Source organism: Pyricularia oryzae, chromosome 6 (genome assembly GCF_000002495.2).
Source record: "Pyricularia oryzae 70-15 chromosome 6, whole genome shotgun sequence".
Lineage (NCBI taxonomy): Eukaryota > Fungi > Ascomycota > Sordariomycetes > Magnaporthales > Pyriculariaceae > Pyricularia > Pyricularia oryzae.
This window is the reverse complement of record NC_017853.1, coordinates 919,214-942,194: the sequence shown is the minus strand read 5'-3', so window position 1 is coordinate 942,194 and position 22,981 is coordinate 919,214. Positions and strand designations below refer to the sequence as shown.

Here is a 22,981-nt window from a genome sequence, read left to right as displayed (position 1 = left end):
AGTGAATTGCTTGGGATATATCCCGAGGCATTCATCGGAACAGAATGCCAGAGGATATGTTCTGAGGAAAAGTGGAGACGGACGCAGCTTAAATGGCAGCTCGAAGCCCAGAACAAACAAAAGCAAGCCCAAAGCGAACAGACTCAGGGCGAGGGTGCATCTGGAGAAAAGCCAACTAGAGTGGAGGCTATCAAACAGTAATATGGTTGGATACGTGGACAGTACCTCAGGAGGTGGATTCTCTGAAGTACAAGAAGAGAACAGAACTTGTTTTACTTTCGGGCCAATAGCGTTTGGCACGGATCAAATCCATAATTCAATATGTAATCAAAACCAAGGCCTCCTGCAAATCGGGAGTGGTGCGTTCCAGTATTAGATATGTTATGCATAGAACAATCACCTTAATGTCCATCCACGGCATCGCATGTCTCTAGTGTGTTGATCTTGGAATATCGCACGGCTTTTCAAGTTTTGGTTAAGTTAGTAGTGATCAACCGTTTTCAAGGGATTTCACTGCATAGCCGACTTGTTTTGTACATCGGTATACCAGTGTCCTCCCTGATCCGCGGTCGTTAAGATCTTTCTCCTGATTAAATTCAATCAAAGCTGACCCGTTATACCGGCGCCTTGATCGTCCTGGAAACAGCAACTTCTGACTTGATCCCACTCGACCACTAGTCTGGGGACGTAGCTTAAACGCCCTCTACCGTCGATAACCTCGGGCTCTGTGACCTTCTGAATCTGCGCGACGTGTGTCTGAGAGCCAATCAACGGCGCTGGTTTTATCAGAGTACTCAGCGCCGACTCACAGTATGCGAATTATCTGAAACGGGATTGCCCTCCCTTCTACTAGTTCATGCATTTGAAAGGTGCATGATATACGGTGAAGCCGACGTCAGGCGGCTGTTGGCCAGTGACCAACTCAATGTATTCCATCCGATCACACAACATTAGTTCCTGTCAACTTGTTGCTGACTGTTATTGGGGTCAAAGAAGAGATGAATAGCAGTATATCATAATCTTCTTTGCGGGGACATGGGTATCGGCTCCAAAGCCCCGACGAAGAGGAGACCGTACAACTGGGTGGACAGCGGCGGCTATATGCCACCAGTATGTGCTATACTAAAAGTGCACAGCCAAACACAGAGGCCCCCACTACCAGCTATAGTAGCACTCTGATTAGGGCCGACTATGAGGACGAAAATTGTTGAGATGAGCATAAGCTGGGCTTTTGGGGTGGGATTGCGATTGTCGCCAGAAGTCTACCAAGGATAACACTGCTCGAAGACACCCGCACACTTTTTGCTTTTATTTTTCATCCACCTAGCTCTACTTCTCAAACTGAGACATCAGACTTGCAAATTGATGAGGCATTGCGGAGGGCATGTGGCCAAACACATATAGGAGGGTTCAGAGCCCGACCAACACGATTCCATCATTCGTGTTTTCCACTTCCCACAGGCCTTGTGGCTCGCTCAGTCACGCCGGAACATGGGCCATGTCAACCACTTTGTCTCTGCCATTTCCCAAGGTCTGGCACAGAATCAACCTGGACCAAAGAGAAAGAGGGGAAAGTTGATTGTGCAAGCTGCGGTCCACGACTTCTCGGGCGCTTCTATAGCGTCTCACGGTCTCACCCAGCTGGCCTGTTCTTCATATCTTGGACCCTTTCATAAAAACGTGGACCGGTAGCCTCAGTACACAGGCACATACTTACCCACCTGTCTTTCTAGGTACTCACCTATCTACTCACCAATTTGTGGCCGGCGTCTACACGACTTGATTCGGTCAAGTTATACTTCTACCTAGAAGCTCCCTTACAAAGGATACCCTGGGCAAATCTGGCCTGCTAGAGTATCTACCCCCGGCGCAAATTGGAGTCCACTTCGTAACATTGCTGCCCATATATGTTGCAGATGAAGTACTTCGTATGGGAAGCCGGACAGTCTACCATCCACTCCCGAAAGTGCATTTTCACTTTCTCAACTAGATAATCCTGCAAATTAGTACCGCAAGACAGATCATAAAATGCACCATGGCGCTGAACACATTGCAAACTTGACGTGCATTCAGATGTAAGAGTAGATATCCCAACCAAAATATTGGCCTAATAGAAACCAGAACGGCCACAAAGCCAAGGTTTTACCACGGTAGGAATGCCAGCGTTGATTGGGGCAACGGCAAGGGAATTAGGATCCACAAATGGGACATATCCTGCCAAACTACATTCATGCTGGGGACTTGAAAAGACGACTTCGCCATGTCAGCCATCCTTTTGCCGTGATTACAGTTTGGCTCACGCTGATTCTCTGATTCACGACTTCGTGCCCCGTATGGGAACTGTGCAGCTCAGAAACGTAGAAGAGCGTTGCGTTTGGGGTTTGCCAAAAGTCCGCCCAATCCTTGCTCCTTTCAGAGGTCGATGCACCACTGCCGAGATGTCAGCATCAAAGTGGGTGGGTAGTCGCAATTTCAGCTCTGCTGGCGCGTGCTTTCATATTTGTCAGACTGTTCGCTGTAAGGTCGCCACGGGGCGATTGGTAATCAAGGATCCCGGCCCTGTAAGCGCCGTCGTTTTGCGTTCTCGCCGATAGCTGCCTTGACTTCGGGAAACGATTAATGTGAAGAGAGAGACAACATTGAATACAGATAAGGCTGTATTTGTCAGAGGCAAGAATTTTACGCATCCCCATAAACAGAAGGGATATTTAAGTACATGTGTAATAGTTTCAGATTCACTATGTTTGCGCCTACTTTGGATCAGGTCGACACAAAAACACAGCAGGGCAGGAATATTTCCACCAAGTAACAGCAAATCTTACAACGAAAACGCACCATTTCAGTTCGGAAATGTCGTCAGAAACTCCCAATGTGGCCGCCCTCCTCATGGGCGTCGGGGAGGACCTCGTCTTGAAAGAACAACCTGTTCCAACCCCGGGCGCGAGCGAAGTCCTGATCCGCAACCACGCCCTCGCAGTCAATCCCGTTGATTGGAAACTGCAGACTCTTGGGTTTATGGGCGGGCCATACCCAAAGATTCTCGGTGCAGGTAATCATACTGCGTTCTAGTGAAGCTTTCTGCCACAATTTCACATGAAAGCCTGACGTTTGAGTTTGCAGATCTTGCGGGTGTCGTGGTTAAAGTCGGCTCGTCAGTCGACGTATTCAAGCCAGGAGACCGTGTGCTGGCGGATTCAAGCGGCATCATGACCCAAAACGCCAACCACGGATGTTTCCAGACCTTCACGGCGGTGGACGTCTCATCAGTCACCAAGATCCCGGACTCGACCTCACTCACCGGGGCTGCCACCCTGCCCTTGGCCGTCGATACCGCGGGCCAGGTCTTCTTCGACAATCTAGGCCTGCCTTACCCCGACGGGCCTGAGGATAAGAAGGCTAATTCGATTCTACGCGGTGACGTCCTCCTGGTGTGGGGCGCCGCGGGTTCCGTGGGCCGGGCGGTCGTGCAACTCGCGCGCATCTTGGGGTTAGAGGTATATGCAACGGCGAGCGCGCGTCACCATGATGCCCTCAGGAAACTGGGCGCCAGCTTCGTCGTGGACTACCACTCACCCATCGCGGTGGAGGAGCTCAAGGCTACTGCGGCCGCTGCAGGTAAGCGCCTTCGCGTCGCTGTAGATTGCAACACCAGCGCAGACAGCCTCGCTCATGTGTTTGGGGTCCTCTCGGATGGCAATGAAGACGCGAGGAAGACTGTGGTGACCATGTTGCCTTTGGAGTGGGTTCAGCCGAGCGTGGTGGCGCCAAAGGATGTCGACATTAGCTTTGTGGACGGAGGAAAGAAGTACACTTCCCGGCTGGATATCCAGGCGTGGCTTCACGGCAAGGGGTTACCTGCTTGGTTGGAAAGTGGCGAAATGGTCCCCGGGCCATATCGTGTTGTCCCCGGCGGCCTCGGTGGGATTCAGGCTGCCCTTGATGAACTGAAGGCAGGCGCCGTGAGTGGTGAGAAACTGGTGGTCGAGGTTTAGTTCGGAGGACCAAGGGACCACTGTGGTCAAAGTCTGGCCGACAGACTGCTGAGGTTGCTTGTTGGCGCATATCACAAAACAGCCACCATTTCTTATCAGTACCCTTTTTGACACACAGTGGACAACTGCACAAAATATCACACATGTTAACTTATAGGCACCACTGCCTCTCTTCCTAGCTATTTACTTATACTCTATTTACCTATCGACGGTTGCCTACCTAGGCTGTGCTGTATTCAAGAACTCGTTTGTATGGGTTTTTGATGAAGCAAGCGTCCAATGGATCATTCTCGAATCAAAGATCTTGTACGGCAGGTGGAGGCATAGATTCATACCCCATTCCACAGTATAAATTGAAATGAGTACAACTTTCCTTTCTGCCATACCAATTGAGGGTTATAAAAGAACTAGGTCGTTTGAAAATACTGTTCAAAGACTTTCAAGCTCCTGGGGTTTCGATATAACTCAAATACTCGCACCGTTTATGATGGTGAAATTTTGACGCGCAGACTGGCGGTAATTCTGCTAGAGAATTATACGACGATTGTGAATTTACCCTTGCAACCTCCGTAAGTCGGAGTCTCGTTAGCGGCTTGATCGGATCGGATAGGACCCTGGCCCATGTTCATGGATTCATAAGCTGAAAGATGCGATGGGAAAAAGTTGGGCACCTACGACGTCGATGTAGGTACCTACCTACCTAGCCACTAGGTCTAGAACTATTCTAGGTAGGCAGCTTGGTCAGGAAACTTTGCCGCAGCTCCAGTTTGGCTTATGCGCATCGCATGGGATGCAAAACTGTTACACGCCGTCTGTACATTTTAAACTGCATTCCAATCAGCTATTAATTGCCCACCAATTAGGAGAGTGATTGCTTATGTGATCCGACGATGATGTGTATGGTCACTGTTTTTGGTGTTGTCATTGACGTCCGGTCCACTGGGCCGATTTGTCAGCGAGTCAGCACTAAAGTTTGCACCCAAAACGGGGCCGACCACTTCAAATCGATCTCGAACTATACACTCTGGAGATCGATCTTCGCGCCAAAGATAAAACAGCAGCACATCGCCCACCATCCGAATAACCATTCAGTTCCAATTCGGATCAGAGTTTACCTGTTTGACATCATGGCCGCAAATCAAGTCAAAACAATCGTCGCTACAGGCGTCAGCTCGGGTCTGGTAAGATGACATCCATGACATGACATGACATCAATCCACCCCGACGTCTTCATCCTACGACCCCTCCAGTTCCCCAGTTCCCGTACAGCACCTTGTATGCCCCGGATCATCGGAACTCACCCTCGGCCACCAGAGAAGGACCCCGCGCGATGGAAAGAAGGCCCCTGGTGGCGGGCTTAGGACTGACCCAATCACTTCAAACCACAGGGGTTCGAGGCAATCAAGCAACTCTTGTCCTCGACGGCGCAACCATACCGCGTCATCCTCGGAGCGCGCAACCCCTCAGCGGCTAAGCAGGCCTTTGACGCGCTCAAGTACGACACGGCGACGCACCGTTTGGAGGTTCTCCCGCTGCAGCTGAACGACCTCGGCACTGTGCGCAGCTTCGCCAAAGACACGCTGGACGGGCTCGGTGCAGACCCCATCAACTATCTCTTCCTCAACGCCGCCGTCGCGTACGCTGCCGAGCGCAAGGCGCCCACGGGCAGCGGCAAGTGGTGCGAGAGCTATGTCGTCAATCACTTGAGCCAGCACTATCTGTTGCACCTGCTGCGGGAGAAGCTGGTCGAGTCGAAGACGAGGGTAGTTGTCGTATCGTCGGGAGCGTTTGAGCAGGTATCCGACCCGAGTAAGTTTCAACCTTGTGTCTTTTGCGTTTTCAAATATGACCACCGCCTGAATTATAACAGGCCGGCTAAATGACTGCAAAATGCTCATGACAAAACAAAAACACGACAGGCATGCTCGAATCTATCCTCAAGGCCGGATCCGACGCCGAGGCCATGAAGACGTACCCAGCCACCAAGTTCTCTCAGCTGCTCAACGCGCACTGGTGGAGGCGCCAGCTCCATCCGCAGGGCTGCACCCTGGTTGCCGTGTCGCCGGGCTTCATCCCATCGACGGGTCTGTCGCGCGGGACGGACTTTGAAGAAAAGTTCAAGAACATCCCCGGCGGCAAGTCTGTCCAGGAGGGCGCGGCCAGTCTTTTGGCCGCGTTCACGAGGAACGATCTCCCCGAAGACCAAGACTTGATCTTCCTTACCAGCTGGGGTGAGTGGTGGGGCCGCGACAAGTTGGAGAAGACGTTGGATAAGGGTCTGCAGGATAAGTGGAGTCCCGGGCGGGAGGAGATTGAGGCGGAGGAGGGGCTTTTATGAGTGCCCGCTACAATTGAAGTGCTTGAGCCGTAGAAAATAATTGACACCCAATTTTCAGCTAGAACTAGATGCATTGGAGCAACAGCATTGCTGCATTGCTGGTCGGCGGCTGCAGTGGCTTGGTTGGATAAAACCTTTGTTAGCGCAAGTAACTTGCGATGCGGCGGTGAACAGGAAAGGCAGGGCGTTACGCACAGTAGCATCTGTCCAACGCAAGGGCGTGGCGGATTTAGGTGGCTCAATCAACCACCCGAATTGACGAATCCGCTAGCGTAGCGCACATGGAACCCCCAGGAAAAATTCACCTCCCGCAGCGGACCCTTTGGCGGCCAAGCCTAACCCAGCCCAAGGTCAAAAAAGACAGGATGAATATGACGCCTTCCCCAGCTCTGCACCAAACTCTGTTTCTGTTTGTTTCTTGCTCTCTACAACCTCGTTCACTTTGCTGCTTATTTTTATTTTATTTCTCGTTTTCCTTCTCTTCTTTTCTATCCGGGCAGATATTCCGTACTGCCTGCAAACATAAAAAGATAAGCAACAAAATAGATGAACGCCGCACTAGCAGACGAAAACGACCCCCTTTTGGGCGCAGTCGCGGAGCAACATGTCCGCCATGCGGTGACCGAGGACCCTGACGACATTGGCCCCGACTCTCAGGAGTCGGGCGCCGTTCTGGTCGATGGAGAGCTTCTCGATTTTGACCCTAAAGGCGACCCGGACAACCCCATGGAGTGGGCGCCCGCCTTCAAATGGAGCATTGTCAGCTTGTTGGCCCTTTTTGCATTCTGCATGTGAGTGCCCTTTTTTGCTGCGAGAATTGGTGCTTCAATTTTTCTTTGTTCTTGCTTTCCTTCAAACCCAACCATCCCCCCCCCCCCCTTTTTTTTTTCTCTCGCCCACCCCACCACCGATTTTCATCCGCGAATATCCGAGACTTTCTTGCCGCCCTCAAAAGTCGCCACCCAACCCCTGTTCCTTGCATTCCTTGATGAGCACCACGCTGACAAATAATCACGCAATCAGCACCTTCACCTGCATTTCCGTCGTCCCAGTGGCATCGCAAATCGTTCGGGACCTGGACGGCGATGACGGCAGCTCACGGGATTCGGCCTCGCGGGCCGCCAGCGCCGCCCTCCTGGTGACCATCTGGGAGCTCGGCGAGGCAGCGGGCCCGCTACTGATCGCCCCGCTGTCCGAGATCTACGGCCGGTGGCCCGTCATCAACGGCGCCAACATGCTCTTCGTGCTGACCACCGTGCTGGCCGCCACGTGCCGCCGCACCGACATGTTCATCGCCGCCCGCGCCATGACCGGCGCCGCCGTCGCCACCAACGTCCTCAACCCGGCCATCGTCGGCGACATGTTTGTGCGCGAGGAGCGCGGCAAGCCCATGAGCCTGTGCATCTTTGCCCCCATGCTCGGCGGGGCCGTCGGGCCCATGCTCAGTGGCGCCGTCGCCCAGACCCTGGGCTGGCGGAGCTTCATCTGGATCAGCGCCGGGTTGGCTGCCGGCTGCGAGCTCATCTTTCTGTGCTTCTTTCGCGAGACCTACAAGGTCGCCATACTGAAGAAGAGGAGAACGGCTGCCGCCGGAGAGGCCAAGGAGCGGAGCCGCCGCGTGGCCTACGGAACCGTGCAGGACTGCCAGAAGGTTGAGAGTCCGGCCAGCAACAGACAGATGCTGTACGAGGCCATTCTTCGGCCAGGCATCGTTCTTTGGGGTTCTGGTGTGCTTTTGGCTCTTGCGTTTGCCGGTTCCATCTCCTTTTCGTACTTTTACATCATTTCGGTGACGCTACCGGAATTGTTGGCGGAGCGGTATGGAATGACGCCTGCACAAACGGGTGCTTCACTGCTCAGTTGGAGTAAGTATTTCTGCCGGTCTCCTGGTTTTATTGACAGCCCGTCCAATGTCCTAACAACGTACTGTTTCTAGGCTGCGGAGGCTTCATCGCCATCTTCATCTGCAACCGCTTTCTAGACAGCATCTACATCAAACTGCGCGACAGTAACAACGGCCGTGGCCTCCCCGAGTACCGCCTCCCGCTCGTCGTCCTCGGTGCCGTTACCGTTCCTCTCGCCACGGCCGGCTATGGCTGGTCGGCCGAGCTACGCCTCCCGCTCCCCGTCTTGCTCGCTACCGTCGTGCTAATGGGCGTGTCCATCATGCTGACGGCGATGCCGCTGATGGCGTACGTGGTCGATGCCTTTGGCGTCTACTCGGCTTCGGCTATCACCGGCGTCATCATCCTCAGGTGCCTGATGGGGGCTTTCCTCCCCCTAATGGTCGCGCCGCTCGTGCGGAGCCTGGGCTGGGGCTGGGCCTTTATGTGCTTGGCGGGTCTCATCGCGGCCGTCGCGCCTATCCCCATCCTTATCTTGCGATATGGAGAGCGCTGGCGGGCGGCGAGCCGGTATTCGAGGGATGCCTGAGGCTCAGGCTACGAAGTGTAATGAGGAATGCGCACGCGCCGAGGATTGAAAATGATGCATGATTGGGCAATTACAGAGATTCCATGATAAAACGAAAAAAATAATAAAAGTTCTACGATGAGGTATCTAGATAAAATCATCATCAATACACATTGATTATCATGACTACTTGCTGCGGTTAACGTAAGCTAAAATCAATGATCACCTTTCCTAGGTAGGCTCTACTAAATTTACAGACGTGATGTGTCCGCGTTCCAGGTCAATATGTTGGATAACGGCCGAGTGAACTGCTCCGATGTTAGCCAACTCACTCACCAGGCCAGGTCAATGGACAGAATGGCTTCAGAAAGTGGGTGGGTGGGTGGACTGTCAAGCAATAAATCTACATAACGGCAGGAAGGCCCTCGTGGGGAACATTATTTTCGGGATGGAGTCTTTAATGATGATATAACGACGTCGCGTTGGACGACCATCATAGATAGGTGGGCTTTTCATGCAGCACGCAACCGTGCCGTCGCGATTGATGCCGATTGGCCGGACGGAGAATGTAAGTCCCGGGTGGAAAGTGACCGACTGCAATGTGTTGTTATCAAGATCCACAAACGAGGCTCTAATTAAGTCTCAAGATGGAAAGGCTCGTTCAAGGTGCGGTTTGCTGAGAGTTTCTGGTCATGCGGAAAGAAAGAAAGAAAGAAAAAGCCCCAGAGATGAGGCAGGGCAAATGAAGGACAATGGTGTGTTTTGCTGTGGTGCTGCTTTCGTCGTCTGCATGCAACGTTCCTGACTCGTACTGCCCCCTTCGGTTCGATACCATGCCCATTTGACACTTGCCAAGAGGAGCGCTGCTGTGCTCGCAACAACCAACACATGCCGACTTCCGGGACCTTGCGACGGAGGATTCCGTGCAACGCGCAATTTGAAAGGCCTGGGCCTTGCGCTGGAGAAAGATTCAGGTTGCTCTGCTCTTCGAGTCCCATGCCGAGGTGTAGCCATCATATCATGTTGGACTGCTTGGCTGCCGAGATTGTTGCTGCCCATGCAACCACCACGTTTTGGCCGCCGAAACGCGGTTTTCGCAGTGATAGAAATGCATGCGACAATTAATACACAACTTGGCAACCGCACAAAAGCCAAACAAGAACAGGACGAGCGGCTTAAAATTCCCCTCGTAAGGCTGCCCGAACCATCGAATTGTTGCAAATGGGCATTGGTTCCAACCGAGAGAAAGCCAGGTGTGGATATCCTCGCAAATTACGGCGAGAAGATGCCGGGATGGAACCACGGATCGATACAGCCGGCCCTATGACTGGCCTGCGCTATAGCACATAACTAGATGTTTCGCATTGACCAACGATTCTGAGGAGACCGTACGCGTGGTAAAGTGAAAATGAACGGCTGACAAGCGGGGATATCCCGGAAGCAAGAGACCCATCCCCACGAGATGTCGCCAACCCAGGGCTGAACGGCTATCCGTCCGCCAATTAGAACGCCGTTGGCTCGGTGAAGCACAGCAGGAAAGCTGGAATGGACTGCAGTAGACATGGTGACATTGGTTCCGCGACAAGACCCTGCATGCAACAATTACCATCCCACTCACACCTCATTTACTAGCCAACATCATGCGGCCTTCAGACCTTGCTTTAAAATGTGGTTTAGGCCAATTTCCCTTTGTGAGAAGACTACGATGTAAGGCGGGCTTATTGGTGGGCATTCGGATACTTGAAGATATGGTGGACACCCCTGAATCCTTAGCCCATGTCCCATGGTACACATCATCGTCAATGCGTCAGGTCCTTGTGGGGCTTAGCTGAACAGATTGAATGGAGATGGCGAAAGGAAAAGGAGAAGGCACCCCTGTTTCCATCCAATCCTAATACCAACCGGATGACGGCAAGCAAACCGATCGGACAAACATCAGTGCTATGACCTTTCGGCAATATTCGCGAATGGCTAGTAGTCACAATGGTTTACGTCCCGCGGGGCTGCAGATCTTGGCGATAGTCTAAGCATATTCACCAAGGCCCTAGCATCCGTGTGGAGTTCGCCATCATCAAACGGCTGGGCATGCAGCTTACCTTCCCCTTGGCTTCTCACCAGGTCGGTACACGTCTACTTCGCCTCCTTGCAAGCTTGGCCCACCAAAAATAGAGCCATGGAGACGAAATACCTGGGGTTCTGCCGACGAGTTGGCCAGTGAGAATAATGATTAGCGGGATAAGCTGTATCCCTTCTCGATTGCGCAGTGGGATGGGTTACGACTGCAGGCCCCAACTGTGGAGATGCAGCCAGACAAACGAAGAAAGAGGCTGTCTCTAGTCACCTTGGCGTCGAGGGTGATGCGGTAGCCCACAACGAAACACACCTTCACGATGAGGACGAAGAGGGAAGAATGCATTTGTCTACAAGTATGCAGCATGCAACCACCACAATGGTTCTCTCTTGCCCTTCCTTCTCCCCCATCCTCACAGCCTCTCACAGCTTGAGATACCACATTCCTTCAAACCCTTTCTTTTAATTTCTTTCTCCTCCTTTTTTTTGTCTGTTCCTTCGCTGCCCAGCAAAGCCAACCTCCACCAGCCCGACAAGATGCAGTTCAAGAACATGCTCCTCCTGGCTTCTGCCACCAGCGTCCTGGCCGCCCCCACCACCCTCGAGGCACCCGTCGCCAACGTGGACGCCGCGGTTCCGGCCATCGAGTTCGGCACGGCCGGCCACATCGAGACCCAGGCCGCCGCCGAGGAGCCCGAGCACAGCCTCGTCGAGCGCCAGGCCATCTCGGGCGCCATCATCGGCGCCCTGACGCCGATCCTCCAGGACCTGGCCACCAAGGCCGTCAACGAGGCCATCAAGCAGGCCGGCATCTTCATCAAGGACCTGCGCAACTGGACCGCCGCCCGCGAGGCCTTCACCCAGGCCACCGTCCGTGAGATGTGGTACAGCAACCCCGACCCGGCCAAGTACCCGGCCGTCGTCTGCTACAACAAGGGCTACCACCTCGAGAGGCCCGAGGGCATCGCCGGATGGACCAAGGTCGAGCTCAAGACCGGCTTCCTCCACACCGACTACGACTGCATGTACATGGAGGGCAACAACAACTTCTACACCTGGTCCGACGGCGGCTTCATCAACTACGCCTTTGGCATCGACAGGAACCGCTGCGAGTTTGACCGCTCCACTGGCGACATCCTCTGCAGGTAAATGGTTTTTGCTGTTCCTCCTGAGAGTTATGTATGGGCTTGCGAGATGGAGGGAATGAAAGAAGAAAGCTGGCAAATTGCAACGACGAGAGGGATTCTGAGCCATGCACATTCACCCTAATTTCTAACGGCCAGAAACCTCCCGGTGCGTTCATGATGGTCTGTGGTTAAACCTGATCCCAAGGTCAAGTTGAGTCAACCAACACCTGCAAGTACAACCTGTGTACTTGAAAACAGTCGTAGTGACTGTCACCAACGTGAGAATGTATAATTCTAGCTTTATAATACACTCCTTATCATCGCACTGTCAACTACGTAGTCGTCCAGAATAAATGATGTGGAGAACTACACCTTGAACACATGGCATGTGCCACATCCCTGAGTAGCTCCAGAAAGCCAGCGGACGGCGTGCAAGGTTGCAAACGGATATTTTCTCAATTATGATTCTAACTAACTCAGATTGACCTCCAACGGTTATGGTCCGTGCGATATATTATAGCCTGCTGCGAAATACTACCCCTGACGCCCCGCGATGCTTATTTCATGCCATCCCGTTAGCTCAAGACGGACCAATACCGGAGCCAACCGGTCGCTCGGGAACCCAACCCCCAAGGCCTGCCGAGAGCTTGTCCATCCCAGTCCGTCGGGCTTTCCGGGCTGCAGCTATCTCCTTTTTTTCTGTAATGCGCAACATTCTGAGTCAGCAATCACAATTTATTGACCTCTCGCATGTACCGAGTAGGTATGATATGAGGGAAACTTGCCAGCAGATCGACGTCTTTGTTGCCCATCCTTGATCTCGTCGATAGTATCGACTGATTCCAATGACGAATAGGCCTGCTGAATATTGGCTGGATAGACGTTCTTGGAAGGCGAAATGCGCTTGAAAATAGAGGCCAGCTTTGTTTGCTTCTTTCGCGGAGGAAGGCCTGAGATGTTGGAGGCGGCCGCGGCGTCAGAGACGGTGTGACTGCGTACGCCCATGGCTGGCAGATGATATGTGACAAACTGGAATCGTCAATAGATAAGGAGAAAATGTGTTTAGAGGGTGTCAATCGGAGGATTCCTCGTATTTGCTTCTTAAGGATGGCCGATGGCAAACAAAGACATGGGAGCAAAAGGTCGCCCGAAGCTCTCCTTATATGGTATCAAATAATTGCTAGACTAGAATCGCTTGAACGCAAAACTCAGGGTCACATCTCATCAATCACCATCCGTCCGTTGGCTTGGCTTCAACGTCGCGCAGCCGTCAAACAACTGGCTAATCACCACCAATCCGCCGTCAGCGGCTTGACCGGATTAGGTAACTCCGACGCCGATTCGGGCCGTCTTGCATGTCGTACGATGTTCCGAAAATCAGGGACGTCATATGTTATCTAAGCCAATAAGAAGAAATTGGTTTTTGCTTTCAAGTTCTTTGATAAATCTAGGTCATACAAAAATCCCCGGACAATCTGCCCCTTATCTGCATGCCACCTCCCTACACAAAGAAATGCCACTACAGGACGTACTGATTATTCGATATCGGTTAGAACCGGAGCCGTGATAAGGAGACTACGAAGGGGGGCTTTCTGCTTTTACTCACCCTGAATTCATGGTTCTCGCGGTCCGTGAGGTCAAAAAACTCGCTGTTCTCCCTGTGGGCCTCGTGCGCGTACTTTTGGTCCCGCCTCTTGTTCTCCCACCTGTAGTAGAGCATGAGGACGACGGTCAGCAGAGCGGCGAACGCCGTGGTCACGACCATGGCGATTTTGGCCGGGATGAAGCGCGGCTTGTCCTGCTCGCGGAATGTCAAGGGGCCGATAATGTTGCCCAAGCCTGAATGAGGTGGTTAGGTCAGTAGGTGAGTAATTAGGTGAGTAGGTAGGTAGGTGACTGCAGCTGGTCATGGGAACGTACAAAATGATATCAGTACAATGGCATTCATGGTAACCTTCTTGGTGTGGCCGGCGTAGTTGGCCCCGGCGTACGAGTACATCAGGGGCAGGGAGGAGCCGATGAAATTGGCCGAGTAGTTGCCGATCATCTTTCCGACAACATAGCCATCCTCTGGCAGGAATGCCATGAGGTTGCTGCCAAGAAAGCCCATTCCGAGAGTGGCAAGGATGAAGGGGCCCCTAAGGTTGAATCTCCCGGCAAACCAGGTTCCGGTGATTGTGGCGAAGCAGGCAACGGCACCCGAGGGTATAGACAGCAAGGCAGCCTGCTTGGAGGTAAAACCAAAGCTTTGGATGACAGACGCCTGGTAGCTGCTGATGAAGCCGTTGGGTATGTTTGACGAAAGGACAATCAAGACGAGCAGAAAAGTCTGCGGGTCTCGAAAACACTCATACACCTGGTACTTTTTGAGGTGCTTGTTTTCGACGCCCGTCTTGTTGCCTCTGAGCCGCTCGATCGCCCAGACTTTTTCTTCTTGGGTCAGTCGTGACTTCATGGGGCTGTCCGGCATGAAGAGCACGACCAGGATCCCGACGGCGACTGTTATCAGTCCAAACACGAGGAACATGATCTGCCACGACCGCATGACGTTGCCGGTGTAGTGCTGGAACCCAAAAGACGTCAAGGCGCCCACCATCTTGCCGATGCCCGTGCCGACGTACCACAAGCCCACGCGTGGAGGCTGCTCCGACTTGCGGTACCACATGGTGGTGATGAGGATCAGCGAGGGAGCCACGACGGCCTCGAAGCAGCCCAGCAGCACCCTCAGGGTCACAAGTCCCGCCCAGCTGTTCGCCGCCGCGGTGCACGCAACCATCATGCCCCAAGCGCAGACGTTGAAGCCGAGGTATTTGGATGTTGGGAGTCGCTGCATCAGGTAGCCGGTGGGGAACTCGAAAACGAGGTACGAGACGTAAAAGATGAGGGCCAGCTGTGAGTACTGATCTGTGTTGATGCCCGTGTCCTTTTGCAGCCCCATGACGTTGGCATAGTTGACTGCTAGAGCGTTAGTGCTGATGTGCCAGGTAGAGGACAAAGGGCTCGAATAGAGCCTGTCTGGACTTACTGAGGGTCTTGTCGAGGTATTGCAGAAAATAGCACGCGACTTGTGAATTGTGACTCTATTGTCAGTTTATAGTTGCATCTCTGAGGAAGGACCGCCAGTAAGGCTGTAATCTTTTTACTAACACATCAGAGGCATAATGGTGCGGTCAATCTTCCTAAGCAGTCGCTTCTCGTCGGCCTCTGTCATGACTGTCGCCGTGCCATTGTTAAGAAACTGCAAGGCAGCATCGCCGTCGCTGACGCTAACATTCCCGCCATTATGTTTCGGGTCAACGATGGTTTGCTCCTTTTCCGACATTTTGATCTCGAGGGGCGGGTTGAGAATGGATGTTCAAATCCCATGCACAAACATGTCCCTAAAGGGCTGCACATACTTTCTCATTTATAATATACAGTCAATACATATCGCTACCCTTCTTCTTGTCGTCCAGTCGTCATTGCGGGGTTTTCCCCTCTTCCCGCCTCCAAAGTCCCTTATCTTCCATGCAGCAGCATCACCAGTGCAGCAGTGGAAGGAGAGCTTGCACCCGGAGTGCATTCGGTACCTATCTTATCGCCTTCCAACCCAACTACTATCAGTAGTAATTGGAGTCAATGATCAAATGCTTGTCCGACCGTCGGCGGGGCCCTCCGCAGCATCATGCCGATCGCAGATCGTCGGCCTATCTGCTCCGCCCAACCATCCCGCATTTGCAACCGTTGATTGGGGGGTGAGATGCAACGTGGCAGGGGAATGAGGGCTTATCACGCGGCGGACTTTCAATACCCGACCGGAAGCTAAGTTGACTGCCGTGTTTTGGAGCCATCTCCTTTAAAAGAAACGCCGAACCCCCGAGAGGATTTGAGCGACTGCTCGATTTGGCTAGTTGCCGGAGGATTTTTTGCCGGTGCAAGATGACTTGCGCCCTACCAAACTATATCGGAGCCAAGACAGAATCTTAATCATGTCATCAAATCTCATGTAGCTTGGTCTTCGATAAGCGTTGCCAAGAATCGCCCAACGGAGATATGATGGACCATGCAACATGGAAAAGGATATGCTCACTCGGAAACCCCTTTTTTCGAAAGTCTTTTTGTGAAACCAAACGAGGTAGAACGAATCACTGTGGGAAACGCAGGGAGCTAAGAGGTAAGGGCTATTTCTCCTTTCCTCCCTGGGCAGGTGTCCCGTTCGGGCGTCGCGCTATAAGTAGCGCAAAGCGTCGGTTGTTTAATTTATTTTACCGGATGCTCATTGAAAGTTCTAGAAGAATATAAGCAGTGAGTCTTGGTTTTATAATATAATATCGGGTCATAGATTACACCAAGGTCCTGGCAAATTGCTGATACAGGTAGCTAACTTCTAGCCAACTTTGCAGCAAATTCAATGCCGATTCGAGATGGCATCCTGCAGGTGAAAACATAAGAGGGAGACAAATCTAACAAGACCTTATGTAATCGTCTTGAGTGAACCAGGGCGACAAAAGCTTATTTTAAAACTCAGATGCGTAGGTTGCTTAGCCCAAAGAACATATGATGACAACCGCAGACCCGGTCGTTAAAAAATCAAACAACTAGGTAGCAAACAAATCCTCAAGGTTTCTCGTCTCGAATCTTGACAGGATCGCCGATATTTATACGTACCCTCCAGTATTGACAAATGATTGTCATGGGTCGTGGAAACAGCAATGATATCGTGACTGAAAGGTATAGACAAAGGCAAGATATCTCACATTGGGGACCGTCGCCGAGGCTTATATAGGTAGCCAAATCTCGTAGACCGGACTACCGGTATACGTGGCGAACCGTTACATCCCCTTTGGTAGAGAAAGGTTTTCGTAACATTGAAACTAGTCTCATTGTTCAGTGAAAGATACAAAGTACAGCAATCTATGATGTTGCACCCTGGTATGCCGTATACCGTAGACCAGACCCCATATCGCATATATCTTAGTACAACTTCTCTCAGCTCCTTGATTAGTGCCTTCGAAAGCAATCTCTATTTCTGACATGGGCGGGGTCAAGTAAATCCACGTTATGTGAGGTATACATAGATCAGAAATTCTGTTTACAGCTTAGTGGTCGTCTCTACCGCCTCTACTCTGGTATGCTGGCAAAGCCCACATAGTCATCCAATCTGCGGCTAGGACCTGGGTAATGTCGGGCCGCTGGCTTGGCTTCCATGCGAGCATCCACTTCAGAAGCACTAAAAGTGCCTCCATCTCGTTCTTACTAACTAACTCCATCCCTTCGCGCAGCCGTGGGTCCTGCACCCATTGGTCGAAGCGTCTTTCCCATGGCCAGAGGCTCGATTCAGGAGACAGAGACCGGCCTGCCTCATCGTACCATTCCGATCGCTCATCCCATGCCCTCCACCACTCGAGCGGCATGGGACCTTGGAGCTGCACTTGTTGCGCTGTTATATAGTCTTGCGTTGGCAGAAAGTAACCATCAATCAGAGTTCTGTGGGCAAAAAGCTCAAAGATGACACACCCCAAGCTCCATATATCCGAACCGAAGGTGAGAGGCTTTGTCGGCTCCAAGAATGCCTCCGGTGGGCGTATTGTTATGGGCGCATTGGACTTAAACCGAGACGCTTCATCGGGCCGAAAGGCCACGCCAAAGTCGGTAAGTAGCAATTTTGCTATTTCCGGGGTAACATCATCACTCGAAACGCCCAGCCATACAGGAGGCACCACATAAGACGGAATTCCAGGGTCCTTGGGTGCTGTCGGGTCATCAAGACGAACTACTGGCTCCCGGTTCGGTTCTCCATACTGTTCATATAGTTTGTTTATCGGCATCCTGTCGAGGGATTCAGGGAGTTTCAAGAGAAGGTTCCCGAGGTGAAGATCTAGTGTTATGCACTGGTTAGTTGGCTGCATATTTGCATGGGTTTCCAAATATTTTCACCAAGCATGCTCCTTACCACCATGGGCATAGCCCGAGGAATGAAACTGGGCCACTGCCATTACAAGCTGCGCAGCTAAAGATCTGGCGGCTTCAAGTTGAAGCAAACCATTATCAGAAGCTTCTTTTGCATCTCGCAAGCTGCAAAGTGCCGGAAGAGTCACTAGACACGGATGAGTTCCATTGGGACCACGATGATGGAAGAAGTCCCAAATAGGAGCAATCAAGGAGTCCTGCCTGTCGTTGCGGCCAGCTATGCTTTTATGAATGCGAGAGAGCGTTTCGATTTCGGTGTGGTCCGCATCTGCGATTCCGATCTTCACGGCTATATATCTAGACGTTGTCTTGTCAATAGCAAGCCATGCAGTGGAGAATGCGCCATGACCAAGTTTATGTACAATCTGATATCGGCTGTTAAGGCAGTCGTCAATATGGGTGGGATGGTAGCCGCCAGGTCGATATTCCCATAGGCTCTCCACGTCTTCAATTAGTTGGTACTCGGCTGGTTGTGATGACGTGCTGTAACAACGCTGCCTGAGGAAGTCGGATTGTTTGGTGTGCAGGATTGGGAAAGGTCGCGACAAACGTAAACATGGAGCAGCTTTGACAGATGCCGAGACTTGACGAAATAACCAAAACATTTATAACACTGCCGGTAAGCTCCTAGCTCAGGAATTGTAAGCAATTCCGCGAGAATTTCAATAATTCGAAGTAACGCGTGATAGTGACAGCGTTCGGCAGGACGATATGGAAAACCTTGAAAAATTTGGGGCTCACAGTGCTAGTCGATCTTTTCGCTTTAGGCATCAACGGCAATTAGCCGCCATCTTGAACGGCCTCCACTCTTTTGCTGCTGTAGCCGCCCAAAGCTCGGCAGATCCACTTGTGGAGACATCCAATATGTGTGCAACTGTATGCGAAGTGAATAACGAATGCCAATAGCAAGAAGGGTTAGTTGATGCAGTGATTTAGCGCCGGCCGAAGCGCCCAATGCAACCTTGTTTGGATGATTTTACGAAGCAAGATTGATACACTGTTAAAAGTAGAATTTTTACAAGGCACAAGTGTATAATAAGTGGTAAATCTTCCCTTGGAGCTCAGGGGGGAATGGCGCAGTGGTTAAGCGCCATGGCTGTTACTTGAGTAACGTAGGTTCGAATCCTGCTCCCTCCACCTCCTCCCCGCTTACCGTGGCAAGGATAACCCGGCTGGCTATCGACAACAACCACCCGCCTGTGCCGTCGAGCCCACACTTGTTGGGAACTTCGTCTCCATGGCTACAAACGACCGACAGCTCCGCTGTTTGGACACAGGCCCCTCTCGATGAAGAGCCGTCAACTGCCGTCAGACGAACCCTCCGTGCGCCTGAAGGCACGGGGTCGCGTCAGTGAACAAACCTGTAAGCAGGACCGGGCACGAACCCGGTCAGGCTCGATTCGCTTCTATGCCCTTGTTTTCCGCTGTGTAAATAGAGAAAATAGAAAGCGCGGCCGAGATACCCCTCGGGAGGTTGCTAACGGCCGGCTAATGAGCCGGGCCGAGCCCGGCGTTAAATAATAATACTACTACTACTACTACACAGCCAATTTTGTCACTTAGTCCGCTTGGTGACTCTGGCCAGCAGCAGTTTTCGGGGGGAGGGGGCGCTTGCCGTCAGGGCCTAAGTTTGTCTCCCAGAAATGATTGGAAGCCATTCTCTGCGAGAGACTTCTCCTTAGCTTGGGTTCTTTACTCAGTTAGTGTAACAAGCCGGGGGCAGCATTCAAATACCTATGAGGCAGAACTTTTACTATTGCGAGAGTATTTTTTCGTACGTGTTTGCCAAAATAACGAGGACTCCGAAGCAATCCACAAGTTCCCGATGCAATGCCTAGTGCAACTGGCGACACAAACTTAGCTCCGAAGTTCAAGAAGTAATGAACGTTGAAAACGGGAGTTTATCAGCCGTTATTGTGCCATTGCTCCGACGTGGGATGAAGGCAAGATACGTTCTTTCAAAAGAAAGAAAGTTGCTGTCACTAAGTGGGCATAATTGGAATTAACGACAATGACTAGCTACTTATGTGATTTTGCAAGCAAGGTGATGAACAAATCATGCGGACGACACAGAATGAATCAATAAATTTTTTTACGACTGCTCGTATGATACTGTAAGCGCCACAAAACAGAAGGTAGTTGATTTCTGAGGTGCGCCTGTACATCCTTGCTCATAGTTGTTCACTAACAGAATCAAAACCAGACAGACCCTTACAAACGGCAACAACCAGCTCGCCATTGGCTTCTAGACCGCCAGGCCTGAACACAATCCACAAAGTCATGCGGTCGCAAATACCCATCGCGCGGCTGACACACGTAGATTCCTTCCGAGATCATATTATCCACAAAACCAAAGCAACCAAGCAAGGAAAGCGCCTTGTCTATATTTTTGCCACTTCTGAACATGATAGTCTGTCCGACGATGTGAACGAAACCATCAAACCCGGTGACGTTCCACTCTCTAGCGGAAGTAAGTAATTCAACTCCTTCCATCCACTTATCAAAAAGTAGCGGTTCGATCCCAACAGTACCAAAAGTTATTATTAGCGCATCATCCTTGACGCCCGCAATGATGAGGATGTCGTCTCGGAAAATAGTACGATCCCAAGTATGAGTGGTCCGCGAAACTTGAGCGCTCCGAATGTAGGTCGTTTGGTATCACCAGCGTTGGTGAGGTAACGAATCCAAAAAGAGATTGCTATGAGGGAACAGGGCTTTTGTAGTCATTTCAAAGCCTCACTGATTTTATCGACCTCTGATGAAGTCTACATACAGTATAAAATGGAGTTTTACACAAACTTCGAAACGATACTGGGCCGAAAAGGTGGCCAGATAATTGAAAGACAACTTATTGATAAGTCACGCGAGTCGAAAAAAACAAATCGCTGCTTAATTTGGACCTTTCATCGACATAATGTCAAGTTCTGGGATGCCTAGAATATTGGAAGGTCCGAAACTAGGATGCCAAAGAATAGAACTTGGAACACGGACAGGCCGAAATTGGGCCAAGCCGTACCCAGTTTCTGGACATGCCCGTTTTTGATTGAGGAAATTCTAGCCGAAGGCCCAAAAATGGGCTTTGACGACTGCGCCACAGGCTCAGGCAAAGCTCACCCATCGCTCAGTCTTGGCAATGGCGGTTCAGTCGACGTTCACCACGCGCTCAGTCTTGGCAATAGTAGTTCAGGATTATGGACAAGAAAGGAAATTCACGAGGGCAATCCGTGCGTGTGACAATAGTCTGTTGAAGACGCCCGAACAGGGAACGGTCTTGGTCCATCTGGTGCCCTTCTAGCTCTTCGCGATCGCTTGGGTGCACCCGGGACTGGGAACCGCGAACTCTGTCCAGTTCCGCTTTCTCAAGCTTGCGTCTTTGCGAGATAAGTCGACTTTTATCTTTTGTGCTTTGGACGTCTGTCTGAGAAGCTAGACTCTTGAGCTGTTCTGTGATTGCAACGTATTCATTTTGCTGTCTTAATTCATCCTGTGCTTTTGCTGGCAAAGACAGAAAAAGCTCGGGATTCCTTTTGACACTCATTGAACGAAAATCTTCCGCTTGATCGCTACGCAGAGTGATCTTGAGAAAACTTCCTTGACCATCCACATGTGTTATAGAGCTCAGGTAGTCTCTAGTTAGCGTCATTTGGTTTGTGTGAGCAGCGAACTTCATCAACTCATCCTTGGAGTAACCGTTACCTAGGCTTTTGTTAGCAAAGGACTAGAACAGGAGAAGTAACATATCTTACTTGTAGCTTGGATCAGGCATTCTCGGCGGATCCCATGTGGTGTCACGGGTCGTTCCATTCCTGCACGTATTGATAGACCCCTGATCTGGTTGGTAAATGCACCAGCCGTCTGAATCTTTTCGGTAAGACCCGCTGCAGTCATCGTTGGGAATACTGGGAGATTCATAACACGATCTGCCCAATCCAAAACCCAATACTCTTGGTCGGGCGGTGGTTTTACGGCCAAAATCTGTTGAATGGTGCTGTAACTTTTGAAAGCTCCTCGCGCGAGGAATATGGCCAGGAGAAAGACGATCGGATTCAGAATGAGAGGCTGACCGGGCACATGCTCATATAAAATGTGAGTGGGTCTGTTTTTAATTAGTGTCGTGCTTAAAAATTGTAAAGGCCCCGGGGTCTTCGAAGAGAGAACAATAGTCGAAACATTCTAGTGAAATATAGCTGACTTACCGCTGATCTTCCTTATTGTGCATTCCTTTCGCAAACTCCCGTTTGAGACTGTAGCGCAGCTCTGGCTGTCCATCTTTCCATGCAACTAACATCTCGGTGTGCTGTAGGGCTCATAAATGTTAGCTTGAATCTTTGTCGCATGGTTATGGTATTCACGTACCCTGTAAAGCAACCCTTTCCCGGTGCCCGCTCGGCTGGAACCCTCACTTATTTCACCCACTCTAGCCGAGGTAAACACATGACATTTCAGCTTCGCACTGATAAGAACACGATATCCATCGTGGAGATATTCATGCCCATCATTCTGCCAAAGCTGTCTTTCCATGTACATGAAGTTTTCGATTGTCATGTATGTTTTAGGTCTCTTGAGGTCTGACAACCCGATCTTCTCCTTTAGGGGCCCTCTAATGTACTGGGTTTCAGTAAGCATCAAGATTCTTCCAAGGGAGAGATGTTAGGAAGACCTACATTGGTGATGGAATCTGTATGATCTCTTGAAATCAAAGATTTTGGGTTGTTGCGATTCCAACCTGACACAAACCGACGGAAATGATTGCGCACAGTTTGAACAGTCGCCTTGCCTTCTGGGTCAAATATTCCCAAAGTAGATCTGCCTATGAATTCGGCGAAATGCTTCAAAGTCCTCAAATCGCTATAAATAGCATTCGGGTGGTGTTTTTGGTACCTTCGTACGTCAGTTGATGCAGCGTATAGGCGACAGAAGAGTTGACTCACTCCTGCCACAACCCGACCTGAACATTGCAAACTCTTTCGGTATAGCCCAGAACAAATCGTGGGACGGGGCTATCATCAACATCGTCATCATCGAAGTTGAAGCCACTCTTTTCAGCTAGTCTTCTTCTGTCTTCTACCGTCCGCTTTTTGCCCATTCTAATG

The 22,981-nt window shown here is 51.2% G+C and overlaps 8 protein-coding genes and 1 pseudogene across 9 annotated transcripts; 5 read left to right on the top strand and 4 right to left on the bottom strand.

Annotated features, from left to right (window-relative positions):
- Nucleotides 1–2,739: 2,739 nt before the first annotated feature.
- On the top strand, nt 2,740–3,992 carry MGG_12228 (uncharacterized protein; the record flags this gene model as incomplete). Its single annotated transcript, XM_003719370.1, has 2 exons — nt 2,740–3,049; nt 3,121–3,992. Exons 1-2 carry the CDS (start codon nt 2,851–2,853, stop codon nt 3,990–3,992), a joined length of 1,071 nt encoding a protein of 356 aa, XP_003719418.1. The 5' UTR covers nt 2,740–2,850.
- A 1,022-nt stretch (nt 3,993–5,014) lies between these two features.
- MGG_17618 (uncharacterized protein) lies at nt 5,015–6,727 on the top strand. Its single transcript, XM_003719369.1, has 3 exons — nt 5,015–5,173; nt 5,381–5,801; nt 5,912–6,727. Exons 1-3 carry the CDS (start codon nt 5,120–5,122, stop codon nt 6,328–6,330), a joined length of 894 nt encoding a protein of 297 aa, XP_003719417.1. The 5' UTR covers nt 5,015–5,119; the 3' UTR covers nt 6,331–6,727.
- On the top strand, nt 6,664–8,915 carry MGG_17617 (uncharacterized protein). The gene is made up of 3 exons (XM_003719368.1): nt 6,664–7,121; nt 7,354–8,195; nt 8,267–8,915. The coding sequence occupies exons 1-3, from the start codon at nt 6,877–6,879 to the stop codon at nt 8,761–8,763; spliced, it is 1,584 nt and encodes a 527-aa protein (XP_003719416.1). The 5' UTR covers nt 6,664–6,876; the 3' UTR covers nt 8,764–8,915.
- Nucleotides 8,916–10,554: 1,639 nt separating this feature from the next.
- On the top strand, nt 10,555–12,264 carry MGG_10394 (uncharacterized protein). Its single transcript, XM_003719367.1, has one exon. The coding sequence runs from the start codon at nt 11,350–11,352 to the stop codon at nt 11,959–11,961; it is 612 nt and encodes a 203-aa protein (XP_003719415.1). The 5' UTR covers nt 10,555–11,349; the 3' UTR covers nt 11,962–12,264.
- A 110-nt stretch (nt 12,265–12,374) lies between these two features.
- On the bottom strand, nt 12,375–13,173 carry MGG_12230 (uncharacterized protein). Its single transcript, XM_003719366.1, has 2 exons — nt 12,725–13,173; nt 12,375–12,638 (listed from the first exon to the last, which is right to left on the bottom strand). The coding sequence occupies exons 1-2, from the start codon at nt 12,942–12,944 to the stop codon at nt 12,520–12,522; spliced, it is 339 nt and encodes a 112-aa protein (XP_003719414.1). The 5' UTR covers nt 12,945–13,173; the 3' UTR covers nt 12,375–12,519.
- Nucleotides 13,174–13,458: 285 nt separating this feature from the next.
- Nucleotides 13,459–15,261, bottom strand: MGG_12231 (allantoate permease; the record flags this gene model as incomplete). The annotated part of the gene is made up of 5 exons (XM_003719365.1): nt 13,459–13,470; nt 13,546–13,778; nt 13,860–14,894; nt 14,965–15,003; nt 15,087–15,261. 5 exons carry the CDS (start codon nt 15,259–15,261, stop codon nt 13,459–13,461), a joined length of 1,494 nt encoding a protein of 497 aa, XP_003719413.1.
- A 1,621-nt stretch (nt 15,262–16,882) lies between these two features.
- On the bottom strand, nt 16,883–18,562 carry MGG_10392 (CMGC/SRPK protein kinase). The gene is made up of 2 exons (XM_003719364.1): nt 17,872–18,562; nt 16,883–17,796 (listed from the first exon to the last, which is right to left on the bottom strand). Exons 1-2 carry the CDS (start codon nt 18,491–18,493, stop codon nt 17,018–17,020), a joined length of 1,401 nt encoding a protein of 466 aa, XP_003719412.1. The 5' UTR covers nt 18,494–18,562; the 3' UTR covers nt 16,883–17,017.
- A 391-nt stretch (nt 18,563–18,953) lies between these two features.
- Nucleotides 18,954–19,025, top strand: MGG_20268 (annotated as a pseudogene). Its single transcript has one exon. The product of its transcript is annotated as a tRNA-OTHER (tRNA).
- Nucleotides 19,026–21,051: 2,026 nt separating this feature from the next.
- MGG_17616 (uncharacterized protein) lies at nt 21,052–22,974 on the bottom strand (the record flags this gene model as incomplete). Its single annotated transcript, XM_003719363.1, has 5 exons — nt 21,052–21,584; nt 21,635–21,984; nt 22,085–22,185; nt 22,245–22,488; nt 22,820–22,974. 5 exons carry the CDS (start codon nt 22,972–22,974, stop codon nt 21,052–21,054), a joined length of 1,383 nt encoding a protein of 460 aa, XP_003719411.1.
- Nucleotides 22,975–22,981: the final 7 nt, after the last annotated feature.